This window comes from Adiantum capillus-veneris, chromosome 13 (genome assembly GCF_014529385.1).
Source record: "Adiantum capillus-veneris isolate H3 chromosome 13, ASM1452938v2, whole genome shotgun sequence".
Classification (NCBI taxonomy): domain Eukaryota; kingdom Viridiplantae; phylum Streptophyta; class Polypodiopsida; order Polypodiales; family Pteridaceae; genus Adiantum; species Adiantum capillus-veneris.
Genome location: NC_140943.1, coordinates 152,809,691 through 152,829,247, shown reverse-complemented (window position 1 = coordinate 152,829,247; position 19,557 = coordinate 152,809,691). Strand labels below are relative to the sequence as shown.

General features: G+C 45.0%; 1 protein-coding gene across 2 annotated transcripts in view; it reads right to left on the bottom strand.

Annotated features, from left to right (window-relative positions):
* The window catches only part of LOC147445105 (putative mitochondrial import receptor subunit TOM20), a 99,887-nt gene that overhangs the window by 38,864 nt on the left and 41,466 nt on the right, over positions 1-19,557 (bottom strand). The window contains exons 4-6 of one of the 2 annotated variants that reach the window (XM_086527583.1): positions 11,456-11,503; positions 11,253-11,351; positions 10,562-10,801 (exon numbers count right to left, since the gene is read on the bottom strand). In XM_086527583.1, coding sequence (XP_086383709.1) covers positions 10,562-10,801; positions 11,253-11,351; positions 11,456-11,503 — 387 coding nt within the window. Of the gene's footprint in view, positions 1-10,561; positions 10,802-11,252; positions 11,352-11,455; positions 11,504-19,557 lie in introns of those variants that run through there. The other variant, XM_086527584.1, reaches the window with a different exon arrangement.

Below are 19,557 nucleotides of genomic sequence, written 5' to 3'. Positions count from 1 at the left end.
ATCTGGTTCGATGACGAATGCAAGGAGGCCAAAAAACGCCTTAAATCAACGAATGTAATGAGGCGGAATGGGTAGACGCAACTAAAGCATACACCCTCATGAAGCGGAAAAAAAGACGCCTTTATGAAACACATAAGGAACAACAAGATGCATATATGTTCAAAACAAATCCGAAGAGAGCATGGAAAAATATCAAAGGCAAGCGTACGGATGTGATGGGGAATTTCGACCAAGAAGAGCTTCAAATGTATGTGGAGTCACTCTACATGAAAGAAAATGCAACCCACATGGGTGAAGTAGAGGGATGCATTTTAGCGCACACCTTTGATGCAGAGATCATTGCAAAAAGTCTCAAAAAGATGGGCAGTGGGAAAGCACCGGATACGCTACACATATGTTTGGAGATGCTTAAATGGGCAGGCCCGACGGCGCAAAAATGGCTACATGTCTTACTCAACCAAGCGGTCGCACATGGTATACCTCGTGATTGGCAAGAAAATTGGATAAAAGCTTTGTACAAAGGTGGGGACAGAAATCAGCCATCAAACTACTGCACGATCATGATTGGGGCATGCATGAACAAATTGCTTGGAAGTATGGTGGAACAGGAAATGAGCAAGTGGGCTGAAAACAACAACAAGCGAGCCATAGGGCAGGCTGGCTTTCGACCTAAGCATAGCACTATTGACTATACCTCGTGATTGGCAAGAAAATTGGATAAAAGCTTTGTACAAAGGTGGGGACAGAAATCAGCCATCAAACTACTGCACGATCATGATTGGGGCATGCATGAACAAATTGCTTGGAAGTATGGTGGAACGAGAAATGAGCAAGTGGGCTGAAAACAACAACAAGCGAGCCATAGGGCAGGCTGGCTTTCGACCTAAGCATAGCACTATTGACCACCTCATTACTCTCAGAGTCATAACAGAGAAATGTAGGCTAAAGGGCCAAACAATGTACTGTTGCTTCGTAGATTTCCAGAAAGCTTTCGACACAATTCCGAGAGCCAATCTATGGGCTCGAATGGAAAGGCTCGGGGTACCTACCTACCTTCGTAGAGCAGTGGCACATATGTACCGCGAGGTTAGATGTAAAATCAAGACCCAAGAAGGGTACTCTCGAGAATTCATGAGTAACATGGGGGTTAAACAGGGCTGCCCACTCCCGCCAACACTCTTTGGGCTATGCATAGACCAACTAGAAGAGGTTATAACACAATGCATGAGAGAGGAGGTAGACATGCCACAGATTGGAACCATCATCCTCTTACTTCTCATATACGCAGACGATGTCGTCCTACTCTCGCATCATGCAAATACACTACAGAATATGATGAATGCGGTGTCCGACTTTTGCAAGACTAGTGGACTCGCCGTCAATGTCACAAAAACCAAAGTCATGGTCATCAAGACACATCACACAGGGAATCAGCCCATTATCATGTACAACGGACGCGAACTTGAGGTCGTGGACAGGTGTAAATACCTTGGCATTGATATATCTTCCAACCATGCATGGGGGAAGTGCGCACAAAAAAGGATAGATGCGGGGAAGGCGAAATACTACCAATTTGAAAACTTGTGCCATCAAAGTACTAAGCAAAGATGGGAGCTCAAGTCCATCATTTTCGACACATGTGTTGTGCAAACCGTACTCTACGGAGTCGAGGTATGTGGAGGAAGTATTTCAGCTCACACATGGAATGACATTGAGAAGACACAAAAACGGTTTCTATGTAGACATATGGGGATAAAGAACACCACTCCATACTCGGTGCTACTACTAGAAACAGGCAGGAAACCGATCGAAATTTCAGCCCTCCAACGAGTGTTCAAATATCTTCTAATGCCTACACACCGTCTCCCCCACATCACATGGAAAGAGAGGTGTCTACTTCAAAAAACATACAAAAGCAAAATCATTTCATCAAGCTGGGTACAGGATATCAAGAGATGGTTTGCAAAGTGGAAGGTGGACAAATACATAACTATGCAGATACCCAAGGGCGGAGAAGCTGATGCTTTGCTGAATTTTGATATAGACATCCTTGGTGCGCTACATGAGAAGTGGAAAGCAGCCAGGCACAAGTCCAAAATAGTATACTATTGCAGGTATATCAACCCGCAATATTGGGAAATTACAAGGTCTCACTCCCCCTGGCGCAAACCCATATCCGAACACCCATGCCGTGGCAAGCACGGAGAGCCATTACACAAATGCGTACGAGATCGCACATGCTAAGAATTGAAACAGGAGGGTGGCAACCATAGTCACAAGGGACTCCCTTTTTCGGGCTTCCCGTCCCCACTTTTCCGTCCCCTTTTGCCGTCCCGCCCTCTTTTTTACACTAAAAATCCATTTGAGACCCGTCCCCCGTTCCCCGTCCCGGAATGCGTCCCCTTGTGACTATGGTGGCAACACATTGATAAGGAGAAGAGGTTATGCCATAATTGTGATATGGGGAAACCAGAAACCGAAGAACATGTAGCATTAGAATGTCATGCCTATGCGCATATACGAGGGGATTTTGGACCCCTCATACAAGGATGCACCACTTTAGAGGACCTCCTTAGCCGCATGCAACCCTCTCCAACCATTCTAGGCATGTACTTTGCCCGAATACTCGAGCTCCATACACAACTACTACAAGACACCCATGACACCCCCCCTCTCGCCTAGAGGAGGGGAGACCGCTTGTAATTCTTATGGGTCCCATGGGTCATTTTGGCCCCCCGCGGACGATAATACATCATCATCATCTCTCTCTCTCTCTCTCTCTCTCTCTCTCTCTCTCTCTCTCTCTCTCTCTCTCTCTCTCTCTCTCTCTCTCTTTTTTTTTTGGGAAAAATCAGGGCTGTATATTACTGAGTACAATATAATCCCCAGCGGATGCCAAAATAGCCTATCACGTGGGGTGTACAAGCTGAATGTAAGGGTGAGAGCCACTATAGTGACAACTCGACTAGAAATATCTCATGGTGGTCTGTGTGATGAGTGGAGGAGAAACCACTGAGGGGGGCCATAATGCCATGTAATCTGGCCACCTGTAAGTGTGAAGAAGAGTGGAGATCGGGCCCAACGCCGAAGGAAGGCAAATCGTCGAGACCCGGCTGCTCTAGATGTACCTGAGGAAGAATCCCATTGCCAAATCAAGGTGTGAATGATGTCCAGTCAAATGGCAGTGAGGGTATCCTGAAGGAGCTGTGGAGCCGCACTGAGAATGTGAAGACAACGAGCTCTCCAAACATTCCATAGTGTAATGCTAGTGATGACTGAAAAAACTTCATCACGTGTTTGAGGATCCCCCTGCCAAGCGATCTGTGGTAACATAGCCAAAGTCCCTCGCCGATAACCAGTCGAGGTAAGCATAAGAGCTGGATCTGTGTCTGAGCCCTCATAAAAAAGATGCGGTCCGGGCATCGGCATCAACCATGAGACAGAGCCCCAAGTGAGAAATCCATGCTGAACACCAGCTCTGCTAAGTAAAAAGCAAACTGGTAGCCACACTATATGAGAAGAGGAGCATGACCAAAGACAGTGTGCAGGTGACTCATGTAGTCGCGAAGGACATCGAGTGCATAACGGATCATGACCCATAGTAGCTAGCCGAGTCCCAATTGGAAGTCCTACATGTGCAATTATCCACATGAAAAAAGAAATACGACAAGCCGATTGTAAATCCCAGATGGCTGACCAAAATTGCTGTAGATAGGCATGGGAGAGACCTGAATGTAACCAGAAACACATACGAGTGGGCTGCTCTGGGTGCTGTCTCATCAATGCTAATCTTCCAATTCTGACAGTGTACTCAAAGAATGATACAGGTGCACCGGTGGGGTTAGAGTGAGGCCAATGCCACTCTCCTGGGTCCCAATAAATCTAAGATAGGGCACGACCCTCCCACACCCAAAGCCTCCAAAGGGCAGCATCAGCGGAAGTGAAACGGGGGTCAACACAACGACGCTTCCCGCGAGAGCCAACTACTCGTATGGCCTCCCATCGAGCGCCAGGGTAGACAAGGTGCGGAGAGGTGGTATCATATGTCAATCCAGCATGAATACCCTGAGAGTAGTCTGTATCAACTATGAACAGCATGGTGTCTAAACGAACTAATAAGAGAGTGCTATGAGCAAAGAGACCTTCCCAGCCACTATGCGGAGGCATCTGAACCGTGCCTCGCATGACTGCATCCCACTGTGAAGGCACGGCGGAGTCAATCTCAAGCAGTCTGTCTGTCACCCCGCGACCAATGTCATAATGTTTTGCCACAAAATCTGCATCCAGCATACGCCTCTCATGAAACAACCGCATAGAGGTTCGCACCAGTGTGCTTGCACCCCTTCATGTGAGACATTACTGACCCGGCTGGCAGCCACACCTTCTCTCCCTTGCTTGCACCCTCCCCAAGGAGACGTGCCCCTTAGCACACTCCTTCGCCGGTGCTCGCACCTCTTCGCGAAGAGCCATGCCCCTTTGTGCAAATCAATGGGCTGCAATCACTGGGCTGCTTTGCTGAAAATTTCACACACCCCTTCGCTCCAAACCTTTCGTTGGAGACATGCCCCTTTGCGTGCCTCTTCGCTGGCGTCAACCAGATGGTGCCTCTTCGCGGTAGTATTGATGGCCTTCATGTGCCATGTGCTGCCCTAGCGTCAAAAATTTTCCCCTGTAACTTGCCTCTTTGCACACGTGCTGAATTGCTTAAATCGCTGAGCTGAAGCACTGGCTGTTTTTATGTAAGACACCAGCAACTCAAGACTTTCAACAAAAAAAATTCACCACAAAGGTTTAATTAAAGTGGCCGGTCATCCCCAAATTGGCCCGCTCGCCCCAAATTTAATAAAATGTGGACAAAACAATAATTTGATACTTATAAAAATCACAAAATGACGAGCGGCAGCCGATTTGTTCCCTCTCCCTTAGCGGCACACTCTCCGCCAACCACTCTGCGCGCAAGATGGCAAACGAATTCTTTGACGCGCCCGTGCCGTACCTCTTGTACATAGACGAGATTCCCAAAGGTGTTCTCCCGGAAAAACCTCTGCATCCGAAGTGGTCATTCTCTCCGATTTTTTTTTCCGACTCCAAAGCCCGAACTCGTTCCAGACATAGTTTCAACTCTCGGAGCACCCGTCTCGGAACCTGTTCCGGACCCAAAACCTGCACATGTTCGAGTTTCCTTTGAGGCGTAACCATGCCAAATTCTCAAGACGGAGGTGGTCAATCTGACGATGCCCTTACTCTTATCAAGGAACAGATGGACACACTTTCCACAAGCCTCGCATCACTACACACTCGTTTGGATCAGATGCAGACGCAAAACACTTCTCGAACTCGTCCTACTGCTTCTCGGACTACACATGCAGCATCTTCCACACCTTCTTCCGAAGCTTCAGTAGACAAACCAAACGAACCAGATCCAACTGATGAGATAGACAATCGTGAACTTCAATTTTTATAAAAAATTTAATGCTACATAGAAAAAAAATCTTGATGTTAAACTGTCGGAACCGTATAATGGCTGCCGCGACAAGCGCGTGCTCAACCAATGGCTATTCAAAATGGAATCCAACACGGACTTAGTAGAGAGTAAAAAAGTTGCGCTTGCTAGTTCTCTACTCAAGGACGCAGCATTTCTTTGGTGGCAACGACGGGTTGTTGATGGTAAACACACACCTTCTTGGGATAAATTCCAGTGTGCTATTCGCAAGGCGTTCAAACCTACCAATGCGGATATTCATGCCCGGTCCTGTCTTCGCCGCCTGAGCCAAACAAGTTCCTTGGCCGCGTATATCACAGAGTTTCAGAGATTGACTTAGGAGATAGAGAATCTCAGCCCCTCTGATAAAATTCACAGCTTTATCGACGGACTCGAACCCTAACCTGAAGGGCAATGTACACAAATACAACCCTACCACCTTGGATGCTGCAATTGCCTATGTGGAGCGTCTTGGCGATAATCAACGGCCTACAAGGAATTTTCTCCCTGGTGATAGATCTTCAAATAGCGCTCTCTTTTCACAGCGCGATCGCAGAGAAAGCTATAGCCGAAGTCAACAGCAACAATCTCTGTTCAGACAGCAAGCCGCAGCGTCTTATTCAACTTCAAGGTTCTACTCTCAAGATCAACAATCTCAAAGCAGATCTTCAAATGCTCCACTTGATCGTGGTAAAGGACGTGATTTTTCTCAAGATCGGTGTTCCAATACTCAGCAAGGCTCTTCGTCAAATGCTTCTTCGACTTCAAAGAAGGAAGGATTATGTACAATTTGCGGTGGTGACCATTGATGGTATCATTGTGCAAAAAAACCAAATCCGTCTAATTTGAAAAGAAATTCCAACGCGGAAACATCATCGAATTTATGAACAACCGGCTTCTGCTCAAGAGGAAAATCTATGGTCAATACAATTCGTGTCTCAGAGGATACAACTATTCTTATGAAGCATGCTCAATGTGGTTCTTCACTTTTGGAGCGTCTTTCAAAGCAAGTTTTGAGTCTTCTTGGGATCCTCAACGGTCGTTCCATCAACATTTTGGTGGCAGCGGATGCTCTAATAATTTCGTCAGCACTCAAATAGTTCAACAGCTTGGTTGCCAACTCAGAAGACATCTCACTTATATGACGTGGAATTAGCAGATGGATCAATTTTGACTTGTGATCAAACAGTTCGACAGTTACAGTTCGAGATTCAAACTTATGCACATCAATTGGATTTCGAAGTCCTGCCTTTATCTTACTACGACATGATTCTTGGTCAGCATTGGTTATTCCAGTACGATCCCGCAATTAGCTTTCGAGGACATACTATCAATTTGTTCAAAGATGGACGTGAACAGATTTTACACGGCCTTTACCATGCGGAACGAGTGATTCAAGCCTCACGTGTACAAGTCAAACAGCATGATACACTGGATTATGAAACAAATATGATCTCCGATGCAGATGCAGAAATTATTATTGATGAAGAAGTTTTCCCAAGTGATACTTCGCTACCAGACAAAGATAAGGACATAGTTGCAGATTCTGAGTCTGAAGACGACTATGCTTTCTTTGATTCTTTGTTGGATGATGATATGCCAATTGCAAGTCATGAAGTGGCAATTTCTGAAGATGATTCTGAAGAATTTTGAAATTCATTATTGGAAGATGATTACAATCTCAAGCCAAAATCCTCTCCAATGATTTGTAAAGATGAAGTTACTCTCTTTGAAGAATACCTTGAGAAGATTTCCTCTTCCCCAAATATTTCACAGTTACTGGAAGATTTTAAACCAGAAATCTTACATCGCATGAGAGATTTTAAAGGTCAATCTCTTGTTGCAGTCAACCTAATTAAGCCAGAAGCTTCTCAAAAACATTTGAACAATGCAATGACATTGGATTTAGCAGTCAAAGCAAAAAGGTTTCGCAAGAAGCGAAAGTTCAAGACAAAGATTTCAAATAACTCAAAGACTAAAGATTTTCGAAGATTCAATGCTTTTCCAGAATTCTATCAACATCAGAAGTCATTTCTTTGAGACGGGCTCTCATTTTAAATGGGAGGGAATGTCACGATTGTGACTATGTTGCAGTATTACATCCACTCCTAGTTGCACATACGCAAAGTGCCATGCCAAGGAGAACCCCTACGCCTGGATGGTCACGACTCTTCGCTCAAGAGACATACCTCTTCGCCAAAATCCACACTCCTTCGACGACTGGCCACACCCCTTCGCTCTACGGTTGCGACTTTTCGTCCAATGGTTGCAGCTCTTTGCCGAAAGGATGTGTCTTTACGTCTAAAGTCGTGCCTCTTCACCATGAGACGTGTCTTTTCATTTGTGTCTCTTCGTCTCCTATATAAGAAGAGCATTCATTCAATCAATCAAACACACATTGTATCACTTGAGTCTTGATTTGATCTTAAGTATGAAGTTTTAAGTCTTAATTATAGGATTAGCATCACTAATCCTCACACATTGGCCAACTATCGACCCCATATCTCCACTCCGTACAGCATGGCCGAAGTGACCAAAGTGTCAAAGAACCAAAGCTTTGTCTGAGGTGCCTGGAACTGAACCTGCACACATATCCTCTCAAGTCTCCCCAATGCTGCATAGGCTCTGGTCAATAGCGTATCTGTTGCACATCTCAGGGAAAATATTGGACCACTGAAAACCGCCCCAAGATAAGTGTATGTATCTGCATACTCCACAGTCTCTCGACCATATGTAAAAGTGGAAGCGGACCTCCTTACCCACTGTGCCGTAGTGTTAAACACCATTACCTTGGTCTTACCAAGGTTCACAGACAATCCACTCTCCTGTGCATCCCCTATCGTGAATCTGAGATCAGCACAATATCATCATCAGCATATAATAGCAACGAAATCCATGTCCCTGCAAGCTGACAACCTCTATCACCCTCTGTCTGTACATAATCTGAAAACTCATTTATATATATCCCAAAGAGAGTCGGAGATAGGGGACATCCCTGCTTCACCCCAATGGTGGAGTGAACCATGTCGAACATACCCTGAGTGTTGCGTACCCGGTCCTATCATTATCCTATATAAAGCTAAGATCCCCAAATTAGCTCTGTGGGCACCCCCATGTCCTGCAATTTGCATATGAGTCTCGCTTGTGGCATTGTATCAAAGGTTTTGCGGAAATCCACAAAGCTACAATAGATCCTCATGCCATGGTGTCCACTGTACTAGCGCCATGCCGATGTGGAAAGCATGTAAAACCACCTACTGAAGGGAATCTCTATAGGCCATTCAAAATGGCCAATCCATGTGATGTCCCCATATCAATCAAGTATCTGCCATACTCAATGTGCTCCTCATCCTGTGATAATCTAGGCAGTCCCATTTCTGCAATATCAAGCTTCCACATCAACTCCTCTAAGGTATCATAGAATATTGTCTGGTGATGGTAGTCCTAGCATTGAAATCCCACAAGATAATAATGTCACCATCCCAGGAAAACTCCCATATATCATCATCCAAAATAGAGAAGGGAGACTGTCCTCTAGGTGATGCATATACCGACGTACTAGGAGGGAAATAGCAAATAGCGATGCAAAGGTATCTGCATGTCTCTGCCTTCAGTCTCACCCACATGTACCTAGCATGCTCATCCCTCCGAGCTATATGTATCAGAGGCTGTAGCTCCTCTCTAAATAAGACTGCCACTCCTCCTGAACCTCGTCTTCTGTGCTCTGATCGAATCTCCTATCTGCAAGCTGTCTCCCATCTGTAGCCGCTCACATATGGCATGGACTGCCCCGGGCCTAATGCGTCTCAGAGTAGAAAATGATGTCTCTCCTTGTGAAACTATCCTCAAAGGCCTCTACATCAAGGCGCAAAGATCCATTACAATTCCATGTAGCCACTCTGCTCCCATCATGCGGGGCGCTTCTCCAGAATAACCACTCGTCCATCCCTGTAGAAGGCCACTTTTCCCTTCTCTCGAGCTATCATTATCTCGAGCATAACTTCTTTCATATGAGCAAGTTGTGAGAGTGTGAGGTCATCTTTAAGGAATATACCCGTTTTCTTTAATGCAGGACGCTTCTTCAAGAAGTCCTTTGCCTCCATGGATGGGAAACGCATGATTAGAGCTCTCTCCTTTGAAGTCTCCCCATTTCCTTGTGTCTTCTTCCCTACGCTCCATGCCTTTGTATGAGTAGCCTCACTACCCATCATGTGGAGAAGTTCTTTGACTTCCCCTTCCACATCATCTCGGTCTTTTAGACCGGTTACTCGTACATGCAAAGCTCTAGTATTCCTTTGCTGCTCTTCTTCTAAAGTCATGTTGATGATTGTAGGAGTGGAAATAGATGTGGTTTCTTTCCCTTTCCCTTTCTTAGCGACTTCTATCCATTTATCGGCATCGTCCGCCTTCTTCTATGTCTTCGTAATCCCATCCACCCATGAAGACGTCTTTGCCACATTCTGTTTCTCTTCCTCTTTGATATCCGTACATGTTCCTTGATGACCTTGATTTCCTCTATCACCGAGGGCTGTAATTCACCTTCCTCTAGTCCATTGCTTGCTCTATCAACAAGCTCTTGCTTGAGGGCTGAGACCTATTCTTTGAGTGCTTATGAATCCGCCTTAAGTGCTTGTATCTTTGCGTGCGATCCTCTTTCTCCTTCCTCCATTGCGTGCCTTCGTTGAGGAACATTTGAAGAAGGTTGGCCTTCTTTTTCCACCATCCTTTCATCTCTGCTTTCCATTCCTTCATCTCCCTTTCCACTTGTGTTTTCCGCTTGTTTGTGAGCATGAAGGTTGCCTTCGTACGGGACTTGCAAACTCGTGAAGCGCTCATGACCTCCATCATAACGGCCTCTGAAGCGCAGGCCCTCAGTTCTGCTCGTGTTTAGTAACATTGTTGAACACTGATGGGGTTCTGCTGCTCCAACCCGCACTTACTAGATATCGCTTCAGGAGCGAAACGCACCTGGCAACAACAGGCGGGCGGACTTCTTTCCCTCTCTGCATTTGCATGCTCTAAAAGTAATGCATATGCTAAATCGACTGTAGAGGGATTTCACAGGTAATCGAGAGCAGCCTATAGCTGTGAGCAAGGGCCCAAAACTCGAAGAGCCTCTATTAGCAGTAGGCTGCAAAAGGCTGTTGTGAGCCCCTGTAACAAGGACAAAATCTGCAGCACTTGTAGGCAGCAAGGGGTAATGACTGCGGTAGCAAACCCTAAACTGGCTGCGAGCAGGGCAATGCGCAGAGGGGCAGGCAGGAGCAGTTTGCGCAGCAGATCTGGGGGCGATTCTTGCAGCAGAGGTGACGTGCACAGCTGCAGCACCACGCGCAGGCGAAATTAGGGTTCGTGCTGCTGTTTTTACGGTCAGCCCTCTACGTCTTAGGGTTTCGCCATGGTCACGCAGAGAGAGAGAGAGAGAGAGAGAGAGAGAGAGAGAGAGAGAGAGAGAGCATGCCATGCAGGTAAATTTCATGTTGAGATGGTATTTGAGATCCATGCAAGACCCAAATATCAGCAATATGTGAAAACATTATCTACAAATGGTCAATACCCAATCAAGAAAAATGCTCTTCAAGCACTATTTCTCATAAGTTATGTAACCCTGACATCAAACCAATAATCCATGTAGATCACAAACATCAATACAGCAGTCTTAACACTTCTTTCCTTTTTGCGTATAAATCGTGCATGCCTGGTTCTCAGCAATTTCAAATCACGTATGACAGGCTTCAATTGCACCATGCAGCATCCTTGGGTTTCATACCTTCACAGTGTGTCCACGCTCAGGAACTCCTGCTGCTGCATCAAAATGGTCTGGTTGAGCAGTCAATTGAGATTGAAGTTTTTCATGGAGAGCTGGAGCCTGATTTTTCAACAAAAAGAAGTCAACAGCAAGCAGAGCCTAGAGAAACAGCAACTCCGGCATCCAGACAAACAAAATTTTGAAAGCATTCTGGCAAGGCTAACCTTTGCTGACATTTCTAATGCCTTCTGAAACAGCTCATTGTTTGGTTCCTGTACAAGACCCGTGCTCAGTAACACAAACAGCATTAATATAACACATTCACCAAACAAGACACATGGACCTATCTATGAAAACAGACATCAGGCAGAAAGATGAAAAGAATCACAATGTTAGAAGCACAAGTGCAAAGTATGGACAACATTCAAAGAGAGCAAGAAGAGACCCCATTGTTTGAGGAGAAAAAACACAAAGACACCTTAGGGAAGGTAGCTTCTACAAAATTGTTAAAGAGGTTATGTCAGCACTTAAAGGAAAAGATGGATCAAAACACACATCAAGGTTGGGGGATTTTCAGATGGTTGGACAAAAGGGAGGTTCAAAAGAAGATAAACAAAACTATATTGCAGATACAGATGCACTCAGAGATGACTGACAAAAGCCGTGCCCTTTGTTGACATTGGGGGTCCACTTATATTGGAGGTTACAGGAAAGCAGGCAAGAGTACAATATATGAATCTAATTGATAAAATTGTTGTTATGAGACAAACAAAATCATTAAATGACACTTCAGTGTCAAAGGTGCAGAGGAAAAGGGAGAATTGGGTGATGATCTCATTTGCAACTGCAAGCAAACCTCCTCTCTGGATTGTGCAGCCAATGGATCTCGGATCTATCTCCACAGAATCATCCTCCTATCGTGCTCCGCCGATGAACGGGCACGGGTAGCCAATCTCCAATGCAACCTGCACACTGGGAAGGGGGGGCAGTGGAAAGTAGGAGCCCTAGAGAGAGGGAGAGAGACCGCAGACGAAAACGCTGCAGAGAGAAAACATTGGTGTAGAGAAAACCGCTAGCGAGAGAAAATGCCAGATAGCACAAACAATAGAGAGAGAAAAACACTAGACAGAGTGCTGGCCCCAAACACTGGCTGATCTGCTAACTGATATGACAATACATTGGGGGGTACCTGCATATATAGGCCTTGCAAAAACATGCCCTACCCACTAATAAAACCCCACGACCAAGAATATAAGTCTAGCCCCTAATAAATATGTAAAGTCACTGAAAGTGACATATTACCTACATTTAATAGGGAAAATGCAAAACACTCGAGGCTCTGACCCCAGGAAACCCTAGGAACAGGGGTTCCACCTCATGCCAGCCTACCGAGTGAGAAATTCAGTGGAATGCACCTTTACCTTAGGTACGCCCGGGCAGCCCCCACTCCCTAATCTGCTCCTGGAAGATACCAAAGGCACCACCAGAGAGGAATCTAAAACTCTTAACATCCCCTCTCAGCTCCTCTCAGCTCCTGGACGGGGAACCAATCCAAGGGAGCAAAAATGAGAGGATTAATGCCACCTCTAGTAGAGATTTGGTGAAAATATCAGCAGAGTGGTCAGAAGTCGGAACATACACTACTCGAATAGAGCCATCCTTATCTTCTCACAGACAAAATGGGATTGTGTATATATATATATATATATTGTACAACTCTAATTGTCAAAGTACATTGTGGTTGTCTGTTGCGGCAAGCCAATCTTCGAAAGTAGCCTCCGTAACCACACTAACTCACATGCAGCATTGCAAACAACCCTATACTCCACATTTGTCGATGATAAGGCAACAAGGCAATTGTAGGTTGTTCTTACTGCTCCATGAAATTGCTCTTGAGCCAAAAGAAAAGGTGTAACCTACACACTAACTCACATGCAGCATTGCAAACAACCCTATACTCCACATTTGTCGATGATAAGGCAACAAGGCAATTGTAGGTTGTTCTTACTGCTCCATGAAATTGCTCTTGAGCCAAAAGAAAAGGTGTAACCTACACACTAACTCACATGCAGCATTGCAAACAACCCTATACTCCACATTTGTCGATGATAAGGCAACAAGGCAATTGTAGGTTGTTCTTACTGCTCCATGAAATTGCTCTTGAGCCAAAAGAAAAGGTGTAACCTACAGTCGATTGTCCCCCATTTGGATCTCCGCCCCAATCTGACTCACTCCATCCTCGAAGAATGATCTTGGAGTCCATACCTCTAGCTACATAGAAAATGCCTAACGACTTTGACTACTTTACATGCCGTAGAGTCCACACAGCCTCCTCCATATGTGAATTGCCGGGTCTCTCCATACACGAACTGAGAAGTCCCACTAGGAAACTGACATTAAACCATGTGTTAAGAGTACCCAAATAAGAGAACCTACCAGTTTCCAATAATTTGTAGCATTTGCTATATCTGACGGGTCATATTGTGACAACTTCTGGTTTAGATCCATAGGGGATGAGATAGGTTTGCACTCAGTCATACCAAATGCTTCCAACAACTCTTGGACATAGTGTTGCTCAGAGAGAAAGATGCCCCTTTCTATATGCCATAACTCCAATCCAAGAAAGTAATGAAGCAAGCCGAGATCACTCATCTCAAACTCCTTAGCCAAGGTCTCCATAGTACTACGGATATGCTAAACATGGCTACTTGTAATCACAAGATCGTCCACATAGAGGATAATAAGAATCAGCAATCCTTCGTCACTGTAAATATAAAAATCTGGGTCTGTAGAAGAACGACGAAAGGAGTGTCGTAGGAAGAAAGAGTCTATCTTTTGGTAGCATCCTCTAGAGGCTTATTTCAGGCCATAAAGAGCCTTCCACAACCTGCATACCATGTTAGTGAAATTTGGATCCAAGAACTCTAGAGGTTGCTCCAAGTACACCTGCTCTTCTCAGCTGACATTAACAAAATCCGAGACAACATCCATCTGAAAGACGAGCCACCCAAAAAGGCAGCAAGGGCAAAAACCATCCAAATGGTTGCCAATTTCGCAGCCGGTGCAGGTCTCGTCGTAGTCCACACCATCTCTCTAAGAGAGAATCCCTTGGCAACGACTCATGCCTTGTGCTTATCCAAAGAACCATCAGATTTGTACTTGATTTTGAAGACCCCTACTTGGCCTGTTGTCGAACCAACTCCGAAGTGTATCAAGCTCTTTCTGCATAGCGAACTTCCACTTTGGTTGTGACAGGATATGTGTCTCTAATCATTGTAGACATCAAAGCATAGTTCACCTACAATAAAGTCTAATCTGTCTTAGAAATCCGAACTCGTTGAGAACATTGCGTCGGGCATCATGCCAATTTGGTGAAAAATCTGAAGGCATCTCGCAAAGTCTCCAATAGCCATTTCGGTAACTTGTCAGGTATACCCCGGGAAGAGGGAGCTACTAGTACATCCTCTTGGACATCACCACCATGGTGAGAACCACTGTCATCTACATCATCAGAGATAGGCGGTTTCTCCTCCAGAGCCTTAGAGACAAGGATTAAAGAAGAGAATTCATCGACCTCAAGAGGAACATCATCATCGAGATCTCCACATATCGGCAAATATGGGGTTGTCGTCGAAGACTTGGGAGCAGAAGCCTCCTCTGAAGGGATTTGCTCGTTGAAGACCACATCGCGGCTTAGTACAACGTCCATCTTCACTAGATCATAGAGTGAATATCCCTCAAAAAGACTATTGTAGTCGACAAAGAACATTTTATTGGACTTGGGGTCAAACTTCCCTTTTTGCTTCTTCTATACATGGACGTATGCATCGCTCTCAAACATCCAAAAAACCAAAGTAAGCCTCAAACAGAGTCGTCAAATATCGGTTTGCAACCGCCTCCACCCACAAAGACTTTGGCAAATCACGATGCTTGAGCATAGTCCGCACCATCTCAACACTGTCCTATTCTTCCACTCCAGTACTCCACAACTCCATTCTCTGTGGGCGACTTGGTATTGGCAAGTTCCCACTAGAGGCCATGGTCTGCACAAAATTGAATGAAAGCGGTGAAGGTAAACTCCCTACCTTTGTCGATCAAATTGTCTTCAACGCTTTGCTATGTTCCTTCTCCACAAAAGCACGCCAACTCTTCAAAAGATCAAATGCCTTTGATTTGTGATGCAGAAATAATAACCAAGTGAGGCGACTGTAATCATTCACTAGCAACACATGTCCAAGTATTCAGTGCTGAATTTTTGTGACAAAAACTTCGGAAACGAGACGGTTTTCTGTTTTTCACCCTCTTGGTGCTGATTTGGGCTGCTTTGAAGGTTTCCCTTCATCCATCCTATCCTAGCTTCGTCACATGTCCAAGTTTGCTTCGATAATGTCAAGGGATGATGATTTTGATTTTAACTTGTCCATGATGCAGAAGTACAACAAGAGGAAGTTCATGATGGAGCACATGTCAATGAGAAGTGGGGAAATTGGTATGTGCCGTAGGTGATTAAACAATCAAGATGCCTACCTTTCCCTCATATCAACAATTGAATGGCGAGAACTATGCCATTAGACAACCACCATGACAAAGGTTTTTGACTCTTACGTTCTTGGAGGTTTTGTCAACAGTAACTTCCAAAAGCTAAAGGATCCAGTGCAAGAGCGAAGCTATGGGTGTGATGCTCAGATTCAATCATTTATTGTTCTCATTAGTACACCATCGGTCATCAATCACATCCAATTGATCGAGGACGCGAAGCAAATTTGGGATTTGTCTTTCATCTTTATATGATCGAGTTTCTCCAATGAAACCGATTGCTTTGAAGGTGCAATTGCAAACCGTGGATGCCAAACGATCATTCATGAGGGACCATATCAACAAGATGTAGGACTCCAACACATGATACTTCAAATGGGAAAGCTGATAAGTTTAGAGAATATGGCTATACAACTTTTTGTTGAGTTACCTCCTCAGTATTCCAATTTCTATTCTTTGCTGATTATGAGAGGCAGATTGAATATTATTTCTAAAGACGCGATTGTTTCAATGGTGTTGGACGGAGCGGTTCAATGTGGGGAAAAGGTCGGGCCCAAAGCCTTGGCCAGTTCTTCCAACAACAACAAGCAGAAGGATAAGAGGCAAAGCAACAACACTTCAAAGAAGAGTAATGCTAAAAAGAATGCTTTGAAAGCAAATTGGCATTGCTATGATTGTGGGTAAGATGGTCAGGATTGGTAAGAGTGTCCAAAGCGAGTTGGCAATGCTTCTACTTCTACAGTAGTAGTACGCTCATCAACCTTCGTTCATTTGAAGATACTAACTTCAGAGGATTCTCCACAGACATTGAAAGTTGACAGAAGTCTTGTAGTCCAAGATGGGAGAAATAGATTCTTGATAGTGGTGCTACATGGCACATGACACCTTCAAAAGATAAGTTGTCCAACGTATGGTGACACTATGGTCCCATTTTCATTGGTGACAAATCGGAGATTCTTGTTCATAGCCAGGTATAGTGGAGTTGATTCCATATGGCAAAGGGGGTATGGATATCTCCAAGGTTCTTTAGGCTCCAAACCTCGGTCTTATGTTTGTGCACAAGGTATGCAAGTTAGGCATGGAGGTGATTCTCATAGAGGATGCAGTGTCCATTAGAGATCGTGTCACGTACACATCGCTTTGTGTGCCACGTGGACATGCTTCATCGTCTGCCAGAGCCAATTTTCCCCTTTTTCCTAGATAGGAGTGTCTAGAATCCTAGGAGGATTAGTACCAGAAATTTTGTGAGCCTGTTCACAGGACCTGCATGTCCGGACAAGTCCATTAGATTAGGTTTTCCGAGTTTCAAACCCTCTTGCATAAATGGTTTGTATACGCGTTTGACAGACGTTGTTACACTATGGTGGGCATCTAACATGACGTGCATGGAGTTCTAGGTTAGAGGAATCCAACGAGCCATTCCCCGAGTCGGTCGGATTCCCAGGTGGGCAGATGTGCAACAGTTTTACTCAAAACTGAACTACCTAGCCAAACTTATTAATAAATCATTTATTTGTTGGGTGTGGTGGATGGATTGCCCTACCTAAGCCTAAACCAGTTAATAAGCCATGATCCTAGCCTATAAAGGGACCAAGAGGCCCAGCGTTTTCCATCAGATGAGGTAGCGCTCAGAACCAGCCTTGGCATTTTGCAGATCAGCAGCAGCTAGCGTTTTTGCAGCCAAGCAGCCAGCATTTTCAGTTTGCAGCCCTAGCGCTATCCTCACAGCAGCAGATCAGCCAGAGATTTCAGTTTTCAACCCTCCCGTCACCGGAAGTGCACGGGATCTGCCATCGCTAGCCTCTTCATTGCAGTCCAGCACTTCGGCAGCCCATCGAGCCTCCCCTCAGCCATTCCCTCGCCGGCATCGAGTGTTGCACTGCTGTCCATCATCACCGTCATCAAGATCTGCATTTTCATCCTTGCTTTACACAAGAGATCTGTTGTGTTTTACATCGCAAATCTACGTTTTTGCAGCCAGATTTTAGCCCTTCATTCCTCTCACATCGGGATTGCAAATCAGCCCCAGATCTTCCCCTTGGTGGCCATCCGCAATCCCACATCGAGAAGGATCCAAAGGTGCATCAAATCAGCCCCGGAGGTGCCTCGTCTTGAGGAATTACCGCGGCGAAGGTCATCGTTCAAGTCAGAAGAGTCTGCACTTGAGGTATTGCATGTGTGTACATTTCATTTACGCAATCAAAAGCAAATACCACATCAGATTACCCAGATGGATTAGAGTCACTGATTTCTTTTCATATTTCAGGGGTACTGATGGGCTGACAGTATGCTGTTGTATGACTTTAAGAACAAAAATACTTACAAATGGGATCCCGACGATTGAGACTGACCTGCTGATGGATAGGGGCATCTAGGGAGGCTACCCATAGGTCCTACGGCACCAGGAAAGAAAGGAAAAGGAAAGAAAGGAAATGGAATCAGCTGGTAGATCAAAGAATTCCACAGATCCAAATTGAGGTGCCAAGGATAGGGAGGCCAGCAAGCCTACCAACAAGTTAAAGGACACTGAATTGGAAATTTCTTTAATTGAACTGAAAACATGTGCTCTTTCATGCGTTAGAGACATGTAGAGAAAGGTGAAATGTCTGCAGCATTTTGTCTCATGAATGATTTGAACTTAGTGCAACTAGACATTTGCTATAGATCGGTGGGATCTAGATGTGATGGCTAAGTACTTAGTGCATCTCGACATCTGTTATAGATCGATGAGATCTCGATGTGATGCCTAAGTGAATGAAATTCTAGTGCATCAAGAGTTCCGGAAGGATGAGATGCCCAGATTGAATGATTGAAACACGTGTTCAGTGTGAACTAAGTGTGTGATTTGTGAACTGTATGCTATGTGGATGCACTGTCTTGTGGGGATGGTCATGGGCACGCTTTGCTTGATTGGAATGTGAAATGAAAAGATATGAAACACAAGATTTAGTCAATCCCGACATCCGCTAAAGATAAGTGAGATCTTGATGTGATTGATATATACGTTGCGATGATCATGATTCTCATCTAAGATCTTGACGAGGATCATGTGAATGTTTAGTGATTGTCGTCTTCGTGCAAGTACTAGATATGTGTTGTCTAGTGCGTCGATACTTAGAGTCACTGTCTACTAAAGTGGTTCAAGGCTTATGTTGGTTTTGCATGTGTAATCGAGGGCGATTACAATTCTTTCAAGTGGGGGTTATGTCACAAAGTGATGACATGGCATGACCTAAAGGATAGACTTATGGGGTCCTATCCGATGGGGCCCAAGCGACAAAAGAACTGTGTGAAGGCTAATACGTGGCAGTTGTACGGACGCCCGTGTTTTACGTTGCCTACGTGGCAGGCCGCACGGATTTCCACCTATTGCGCTCGCAGCCCTAGCGTTAGCCTTTTTGGGCCATGATGCTTTTGAACCTGAAGCTTTTGGGGCTCTGCTTTTGGGCACCCCTTGTAATGTTTAAATGAGCCCTTGGGGCCTCACTCTGGAGAGCATTTGGACGTAGAGTCTGAGAGGAAGACCCTCGAGAGTTGTACCTTGATGTGATCAATAATAAAGAAATACCGAGAGGGACGCCAATCTTTGCGGCCACTGCTTCTGGGCACGAAACTCCGTCGTGCAGTGTCGACTCTCTCTCTCTCTCTCTCTCTCTCTCTCTCTCTCTCTCTCTCTCTCTCTCTCTCTTTTTTGGAAAAATCAAGGCTGTATATTACTAAGTACAATATAATCCCCAGCGGATGCCAAAATAGCCTATCACGTGGGGTGTACAAGCGGAATGTAAGGTTG